The sequence below is a fragment of the Megalobrama amblycephala genome, linkage group LG16 (assembly GCF_018812025.1).
Source record: "Megalobrama amblycephala isolate DHTTF-2021 linkage group LG16, ASM1881202v1, whole genome shotgun sequence".
Taxonomy (NCBI): Eukaryota; Metazoa; Chordata; class Actinopteri; order Cypriniformes; family Xenocyprididae; genus Megalobrama; species Megalobrama amblycephala.
In genome coordinates, this window is record NC_063059.1 from 1,012,316 (window position 1) to 1,022,098 (window position 9,783).

At 40.4% G+C, this 9,783-nt stretch overlaps 1 protein-coding gene across 3 annotated transcripts; it reads left to right on the forward strand.

The window, feature by feature from the left end:
• Positions 1-3,622: 3,622 nt before the first annotated feature.
• trim59 (tripartite motif containing 59) lies at positions 3,623-9,741 on the forward strand. Of its 3 annotated transcripts, none has more exons than XM_048162029.1 (2): positions 3,623-3,937; positions 6,114-9,741. In XM_048162029.1, exons 1-2 carry the CDS (start codon positions 3,892-3,894, stop codon positions 7,367-7,369), a joined length of 1,302 nt encoding a protein of 433 aa, XP_048017986.1. In that variant the 5' UTR covers positions 3,623-3,891; the 3' UTR covers positions 7,370-9,741. The 3 variants fall into 3 exon arrangements, with proteins under 3 accessions (XP_048017986.1, XP_048017987.1, XP_048017988.1); XM_048162030.1 differs by lacking the exon at positions 3,623-3,937 and adding an exon at positions 4,146-4,233; XM_048162031.1 differs by lacking the exon at positions 3,623-3,937 and adding an exon at positions 4,265-4,377.
• The last annotated feature ends 42 nt before the right edge of the window (positions 9,742-9,783 follow it).

Genomic DNA, 9,783 nt, shown 5'->3' on the forward strand with positions numbered 1-9,783 from the left:
TCTCGAGAAACAGAACAACCACTAACACAATGACAAGATCAGACAAAGACTGAACCAAACACAAGGCTATAAACACTCCAGGACACATGGGGACTAAACAAGATAATTAACAAGACACAGGTGGAACACATGACAACAAATCAAAAACCATAACAACAGATGAACTAGGACAAAGGAAACACAGGAAACTAAACTAAGAACAGTGCAAAACCAACTCAAAAGTCCAATTCAAGCTAAACACTAGCACACATCAGACGTGACATTACCCTGCCTTCAAAAAAAGCATGTTCTTGAAACAAAGTCCAACAGAGGAGGGCAGGAGGGGCTTAGGAGGAGGATGTAGGACTGGCGGACAGGACAACCCAGGACGAGGGAGAAGTCAGGAGGAGATGATGGTGGGAGGAGCCAGTGATTGACCCCAAATAGTGCTAACATGCTGAAGGCCCATGATGGAGCCGATGGAGGGAGGGAGGCCCGGACAAAGGCCTGGAAATGTGGTGAGCTCAGAGCGACAACTGACCAAGGCAGAGCCGGAGGGACGAGGAAGCCCGGTGGAGCTGGAAGGACGACGGTCCCATGTGGAGTCGAGGGAGCGAGGAGCCAGGGTGGAGCTGACTGGTCGATGGGCTGAGGTGGAGTGACGGAGTTGGAGGTTTGAGATGGAACCAAAGGGTTCGACACACCAGGGCAGAGCTGGTGAACAGGAAGACCAAGGCGGATCTGAGCAGCTAAGCAGGGCTAGCAAAGGAGTCGTCAAAATGCTGAAGGGAGCTAGCGGAGATGGCCGAAGAACTGGATAGCACAGGCAGAGGGTTACAAGACTGCCTCCTTGGCCAACACATAACAGGCAGAGGAGGTGGGAGGCAGGGTGGGAGCATTATCAACAACAGATGAACTAGGACAAAGGAAACACAGGAAACTGAACTAGGAACAGTGCAAAACCAAAAAGATCAAGCAAAACACTAACACAGATCAGATGTGACAAATCTACCTTTTTATGTAACTGATTTATAAAAGTTATGACCGGTCTTGAACAAACATTTAGATGACTAACATCTAAGACTAGTCTAAGCAGTTTGTGCAACTGGTACTGATAGTTGGTACTGGAAATATTAGTCGATTAAACATTTTATGTACACGTTGATAAGTTTTTAAAAGAAATAATCTGGTACAAAATTAGCTCATTTGCATTTATTTCTGAAGATTTTAAATTCTGCACTTACAGTTCAGTTAATTCTGACCACAGTGGCCAGTTGCACGAAAATCCTTAGACATCTCTCTTTTTTAAGACTGCTCATAATTTTTTTTAAGTTGGTTGCTTTAAAAATGTAGATTGGTTTAATTTGATAGATTGGTAAGATTAGTTCTTAAGACACAGTCTTAGCATAGAGGTTGAGTTTATGCAGCTCGTCCCAGAACTGTACAAACACAAGATAGCACGCAGCCACCATATCAACAAATTCTATACTGTTACCAAAGTTAAAAGTAAACTTTAATGATTGAGGTTTATTCGCAAACTGAACTAATATTTATTAAAGTTGAATGACTGTCCATTGACAAGAATGCAGTCCTGAAATTTGTGTACCCAGGTCCACTAAGCTTTTGTTGTTGATCCATAGAGCCGTCACTCTTCACAGACACTGAGTTCTGAAATTAAAAATACAGAACAGATTGAGTTTCTCCATTTAAATCACTGGATCTTTCTTCATATTGAGAATGTTTTACTTCTTAATAAAATTAAGAGGTAAAATAACAACATTTTGAAACACTGGAAAGTGCCTCCTATTTCAATAAAACAAATGTTATTTAATAAAGTGTTTATATACCTGCATCTTGGAGAATTTTTTTCATTTCTGAATGTTTGTTTGACATCCATGATGGAGCTGGAGCTGAAGAGCAGCCAGTCTGATCTCCAACACTGACTCTGGATTAAAATGACAAACAAAAATTAAAGTAATTAAACACCTTTAGGTGAATGCAGCTGTCTCGTGACTCTGTTCACCTGAATTATAGAGACATGTTAGTCATACTTTAACACATGCTGTTTAGACTTTTGAAGAGTCGGGCAGATATTTCTGTTTAAATACTCAAGAAACCACATTCATTATAAGATGCAAAAAATCCTTCAGAGAAAATATTAATATGGAAGTAAATTGTAAAGTGTCTCGACACTCACCTTGATCAAAATCCCTTTTCATCATAAAAGTGTAAATGACTAAACACGTGAATTCCAACCTAAACTTTTAAATGTTTCTGTTAATCCCTTCGATATTTTGTATTGTCTTTTCTTAAAATGGCTAAAATGAACTCTGAACTTGTACTTTGACTTTTTATTTGTGAGGAGATGACAGCGAGGTTTATTGTGGCGTTACGCAACACGATCCAAAGACAGCAGTGACTCAGTGAATGATGCCATTATATACGGTTTTAATTAAAGAAGAGAAGAGGTCAAACGGTTATGGAATAAACTTTCTCATGTAGACCTCATTCATTTTACTAACCATGTTTCAAGACTGTAGCCTCAGAAACACATCATATGTTGATGATGGATATCAACTCTCAGTCCTGGAGGGCCAGTGTCATGTAGATTTTTAGCTTTACCTAACCTAACTCTGTCACTAGTAATCCTGAAGACCTTGATTATCTTGCTGTAGTGTGTTTAGTTAGGGTTGAAGCTAAAGTTTGCAGTATAGATAATGACGGATTTTAGCTCTTAATACTTCAAAGTTGTGATCATTCTTAACTTTTTTACATGTTTACCAAAAATGCATTAAACCCTGAACAATCTTCGCTGTATGTTCATGAAGTGCTGAAATGTCCTTAGGCTTATAACATTTTGTGTACAATTCGCTTATGGGAAAGGTTTAATGTTCTGTTTCTTTTACTTGATAAAATCAAGTTTTTTTTTTTTTTTTTTTTTTTACTGCATACAGTCAATACAAAATTATTCAGATATTTTTGATATATTTTTACTAGTGGGTGCAGGACACTATAGTTCATTTATATAAGTGATGATAGCAAAATAGAGTAAACTGTGACATATTATACCCAAAAATTATTCATACAGTGGACTACCAGTAAAATTAATAAAAAACAAAAATTATTCAGACACTTTGACCTGACCATGTTTTGCTTAAGTATTATCTTACATAATTAAGATTATTTTTTCTGACACAGTTTAAAGCGGAACTCAGTAAGATTTGCGAAGCTCCCCCTACAGGTTCCTTCAGTGAATCACACTGTCGTAAATACTCCAAGCGCAGCTCTGGACTACAACGACTACAACGCTCACCAGCGCAGTAGTTTTGCAAATACAGTACAAGAAATCTCGATGGAGGTGGGTAATTTTCTAAATTGTCTTATAAAGTCATAATATATACATTGTTTTTGAATTACCGTAAAGCATTTTATCACTCTCGCGTGAACGTGAACATGAGGCGAGATTGTGTCGGGTCGGCGCAGCTCAACTTGCAAGTGCTGTTTTCTGGCGTTTATTACCATTTTTAAACTACAGTGAATAAACTGAATGAAATGTTCAAGGTGTCTGAATAAATTTTGGTTTGACTGTAGTCATAGGCCTATGTTTATTATTTTGATTGGAGTGATCTATTACTCAAGCAGATCACTACTAATTCATTCGTTCCCTCGATTTTCTAAAACGTGCACACGATTTAGCCTACTCATTTTTTTCTGCATGTCATGTGCGGGGCTCCTTACTAAAGGGATAGTTCACCCCAAAATGTAAATTATGTCATCATTTACTGAAAAAGTCAACGCGAGTTCAAAGTTTATCTTCTGAGACGCCGCAGCTCGTTCACGAGAATCCATGCACGAGCGCTAACTGTCATGAATGCGGACGTTTTTCACACATTCTCGCTCGCTTTCTAATAAATGCACAGCAAATGTCCAAGCCACTCTAAAATTATGTTTCTACAAGGTAAGAACGCATTTCTCGACGCAAAAGTAACCCAAGAAAGAAAACGTCTTGAGAGCTAGTTCAGCAGAAAAGCAAGGACTTAATTAAATATAACTGATTATGTTTGTTTAATCACTGTTGAAACGGACTGCGGGTTTCAACATCAACTTTCCACCAATCGCATTGCTCGTCTCAAGACGCGACATGTGTTGCATTCAAGACGTGTTTGAACCAAGAGCTGTGATTGGTGGAAAGTAGCGAGTACGCGCATGCGCGTGTCCTGTTTTCATTTCGGTGGACTCGTGCTGTTTGTGACGGTCAGTTAGCACTTATTTCTGTTTTAATAGAAATGTTTCTCAGTTTGAGTCCTAACCTGTGTCTAGTGTTTACTGTGTAACTGAGTTCAGCTGAAGAGCCTGAATGAAGGTGTTTGAAGAACTTCCGCTAGTTTTGTTTCAAAGGTGTCATTTTCTACATCAATACCTCACTAAATATATGACGTAACGTTACCCGTGTTACATTTATTTAGTTCTGATATTTTAATTGAGTGATATTGATTGTTTTAAACGATGTACAAATGATCACGGTGGCTCGATTTATATTCAAGTCTTGACTACAATAAAACACATATTCCACCGTTATTGTGCTTTATAAACATGCAGAAACTCAGTGATGTAAGAAATGATGTCATAATATACCATAAAATATAAATGCATGTTCACAACACAGATATTTAAATGCATATTTCTTCAGTTATACTTTTGGCTGTAGACTTTGACACTGAACTCTCTTGAAATAATTTTCACTCACACTAATTCTGTTTGGTTACTATATTGTGGCCATTAATGAAGCACAGACATGTGACTGAACGTCATTTCCACATCATCTCAAACCACCCTTCATTCTAGGCTGGAAATGACAGGAATAAAACGTCAGACTGCTGTCTTTCTGACTCATTTAGATGAGTAGAGTTAAAAATAAAGTATGGGAAAAAAAAAAAAAAAAAAAAAAAAAATTATATATATATATATATATATATATATATATATATATTTTTTTTTTTTTTTTTTAAATAAATATAAGATTCTTGGACCAGGATAAAAAGCATTTAAAAAGCTGCAAAAATGAAGACAGCATGGTAAAAAGATAAAAATGAAATGTTTTTGTTCAACTAAAAGAAATGTTGTTAAGGGATAGTTGACCGAAAAAAATGAAAATGTAAATTCAGTCATCATTTACTCTCATGTAGTCTGAAACCCACATGACTTTCATTTATCTTCACAACACAAATGAAGATATTTTTAATGAAACCTGAGTGTCAAGCAAGCTTGTGTTGACCATACTTGATCTGTGTGTGGGGTTCAGATTAAAGTGTTTGTTCACCCAAAAATTAAAATTCTGTCATTAATTACTCTCCCTCATGTCGTTCCACACCCGTAAGACCTTCATTCATCTTCAGAACACAAATTAAGATATTTTTGATGAAATCCGAGAGGTATATAACACTTTCAAGGTCCAGAAAGGAACTAAAGACATCGTTAAAACAGTCATGTGACTGCAGTGGTTCAACCTTAATGTTATGAAGAGACGAGAATACTTTTTGTGCGCAAAAACAAAACAAGTAACTTTGTTCAACAAATTCGTCTCTCCTGTAAATTACGTTGCAGCGCTTCCAGGTTCTACGTCTGAATGCCGGCTCAGTATTGGCCGAATCCTGATCACGTGATCAGCACGACGCATGCGTGTGACGCTGACGCAGGAGTCGGCGTTCTGATCCTGGAAGTGCTGCAACGTAAACAACATATGAGAATGACACAGAAGAGAAGAGATTGTTGAATAAAGTTGTTATTTTTGCGCACAAAAAGTATTCTGGTCTCTTCATAACATTAAGGTTGAACCACTGCAGTCACATGACTGTTTTAACTATGTCTACTTCTCTGGACCTTGAAAGTGTCGATTAGTATATGGATGAGTCATAAACCTCTCAGATTTCATCAAAAATATCTTAATTTGTGTTCTGAAGATGAATGAAGGTCTTAACTAACTCAGTTGAACAGCCTTGAAAGAGGTGAACATGACATGCTGATTGATGATTCACGGACAGAGTTCATGAATATAATCCTGAGGAAGAACACAAAGCACTTACATCTTTAACTCTTTTGTGTTCGCCCATAATGAATTCAATATCCCTTTGCAGGAAGAACAGCTGTCGCCTACGTTTGTCCCGTCATGGATAATCTGGAGGAGGATCTGACGTGTTCAGTGTGTTACGGCCTCTTCACAGACCCGCGGGTGTTGCCCTGCTCCCACACCTTCTGCAAGAGCTGCCTGGAGAACGTGCTGCAGGTCTCGGTCAACTTCTCCATCTGGCGTCCTCTCCGCCTGCCGCTCAAGTGCCCCAACTGCCGCAGCGTGGTGGAGCTCCCCACAAACGGCGTGGACGCGCTTCCGGTCAACGTGTGCCTGCGCGCCATCGTGGAGAAGTACCAACGCGACAGCCAGCCCCGTTCACCCGCCTGCCCCGAACACCCTCGACAGCCTCTGAACGTCTACTGCGTTCAGGACCGCAAGCTCATATGCGGCTTTTGTCTTACCATCGGCCAGCACCAAGGCCACGCCATCGACGACCTCCAGACGGCCTACGTGAAGGAGCGCACCGGCCAGGCCGGACTGATGGAGAGCTTGAGAGGCAAGCGTTGGGAGGACATCTGCAGCCTGGCCGAACGCCTGGAGCAGGAGAAGGTTCGGAGCGAGGCTTTGGTTGAGAACGACCGCGAGGTCGCATCTCGTTTTTTTCAGGGCCTTGACCTCATCTTGGCCCAAAAGAAGGAGCAGTTCATGCAGGCTCTGGACCGGGCGAGCGTGCTGCTGGCGTGTGCCTACGACCCGCTCATCGAGCAGGTGAAGGACATGCAGGAGGAACACAGCGATCTGATCTCCCTCAGCTCCAGCATCGAGAGCGAGGAGTGTCCTCTGGTGTATCTGGAGAAGGTGCATCAGCTGAGGCAGCGCGTGAACGCCTTGAGCCAGACGGCGCTGCCCGAGATCCCCAGCCTTCACATGACGCCGCGGGCAGAGCCGTTCTTTGAGGAACACTGGTCTGACGTGACCATCAGAGGTCTGAGGGACGGTCCTCTTCCAGAAATCTCATGTCATGCGCACAGGTCAGCTCAGGCCGCGGATCAAACTCAGTCCCGGCGTCTTCGTTCATCTTCAGCGGTCGTCGTGATGGTGCTGCTCGTCCTGGTGCTCACAGCCCTGTGTTTGCATTCAGTGGGTGGCCTCCGTCATGTAGTAGAAAACATTTCAACTGAGCCACTCCATGACATCGGGACGTTCTTCTTTTGTCTGCTACACCACGTCGTCATGAAATTGAACACTTTTACATCTACTTTAGGAGAAAACACCTACCAGTATCTGCTCTCCTTTCTCAAAACATTACACTTGTGTTAAATAATCAAACATTCAGCCTTCCTGAAAAACAAACAGAATGAATTTCTAGGTCAAACTGGTACAAACCATTTACACAAATTTGTTCTGCTCATTTCAAGAATGAGGCCAATAATGCACTAATACTGTAATACGTGTTTGATCGGAATGCTCAAAAAGCGGTCACAACGTTAACATTTCAACATGATCTTTGAGCTTCACTAAGGGCGTTTTCACACCTGAGCGTTTGTTTCGGAACCTGGTGCGTTTTCTCTCTTGGCTCGGTTAGTTTAGGCACATGTGAACACAGCAATCAATCGCTCCGAGATCGCCTGAACGAGGAGGTCTTGGCACGATTGCAAACAAACTCTGGGGCGGTTCGCTTGAGATGTGAAAGGATATCATAATTCATAATGGGAAATGTGTTATATAAAAAGCAGTAGTGTGCAATTCTGTGAGTGAGCACATTAGTTACTGCAGTTAAAGAAACCAGAGCGCCTCTTCATCTTAATGTTGTGTAATCGCACTTCTCAGCGCAAGAATGCTGTCCCGATGATACCTGCATTATAACATCCATATAGTGTTCGCGTCTCGACACAGTTCGCCTACTAGACAGTGCTGGGAGATCCAGAGAGAGCGTGTTTGTATTTGCAGCAGTATTAATATGAATGTAGTATATCAGCGGGAATGACGGCTACATTCGTATAGTGTTTGTGTGTGTCTCGATAGTTACAAATAAAGCCACAATAAGCTCATGGAGCGAATCATTTTGATGGATGATGCTGGGAAAACTGACCAATAAGAGGACAGTTTTACTTGCATAAACACATTTTGGTATGCTTTGAAATTTTGGCATGTGAAAGCAATCCGAACCAAGAAGAAAATGCAACATTTTAACAAATTTAGTCCCCATTTCTGAACAAAAAGGATCCATAGGTGTGGAAACGCCCTTAAAAATGTTACAAAAAGTCATAAAAACCATCTGATATCATTAGATAAGAAAAAAAAAAAAAGTGTTAATAATGGATGTATTAGTTACAGATGTTATGAAAACCTCTATAAACATAAAACCATTATTTATAGACTAAGTGTTATGAAAGTGTTTACTTAAGCTTTGCGATGTAGCAGCAGTACAGTTCGCCTCATCTTCTAACAAACATTTCTGTGAACGCTGCATTAAATTGTGCATGAATTACAAAATGTTCATAATCCCCGAACGTGATCCAGGACGTTGTTAAAACACAATCCGGGCGCTTTGGAAGGCAGTGCAGTCAGTGTCATTGATTAGAGCATCTATTTGCTTGACACACAGTGCGCTCTGCAATTTTCCACATCCAGACAGCACAATGTCTGGCGATCTTCCCCACCATCTCAGGCCCTGTTTTCATCTGGTATTAAGATGTGTTTTGGCCGATCAGATCACAAGTGGACGACACTAAATACAGGTGTAAAACATTTTGAGCTCGTCTACTTTCGATCACTTCCAGAGGTAGTTTAAAACACATTCGACTGGATTGCTTTCATAGTGGAAACGCTCATGTGGTCGAATGAGTTCAAACAGCCACACCTACTCTCCGTCTACTGACCTAAAGCATTAACATTATGGGACAGACGAGATTTAAACTTTCTCGGATGAAGACCCAAGTTTGGTTTGAAGATGAAAAATGTACCAATCACAATGTTCTCTCACCATTCCTGATTTCTAACACACCAATCAAGCACCGTGAGTGTAAGCGTGGATGTGTGATTGTGGAGCTAGTCAGATTCACATATGTTCCAGTGTGACGTCACAATGTGGAGAAAGTACAAAATGAGTCGTTCTGGCAGCTTGATGTCAACAAATGCTGTTTTTGAGGTCTTGAACTTAGTATTTTTATTGTACAATGACCTCTCTCGTGACAGAAGATCAAAGCAATGCTGATTCCTCAAATCATGAGCCCTTTAACATCAGCTGTTCAGACAACTAATGTACTTCAGTTCAGAAGAACCTTTTCCAGTCTGTTGTAACAGTTTTGAGAAAGTATAACTGGAGTACAAATAAACTACATTACCCATGATGCCTTCTTCCCAGAGTTCCATAGATGGCATTGCAGCCGATTTTAGACATGGTCCGTGTAGATGTATGGACCACACTGACTTTACTTTAGCACAATGAGACGCCCGAATCAGACATTTGTGACCTACTTTTCATCCTAATTTTATGAACTGTTTGTACATTCCTAAATTTTTTCCATTGTCTTTTTTTATAGCTATGAATTACTACTAAAAGCACTTTGCTATTTGCACCTAGAGAAATATGAATAATTTTAACCCTTTTGGTCGCTCAGATTAATTGAATATCTGATTTTGTTCAACAGTTTCAGAGCTCAAGATGAATAAAACTCTTCTGTACTGAGGCTTTCTTCTGGTTATTAAACTCAGCTCGAACTCTAAAGATA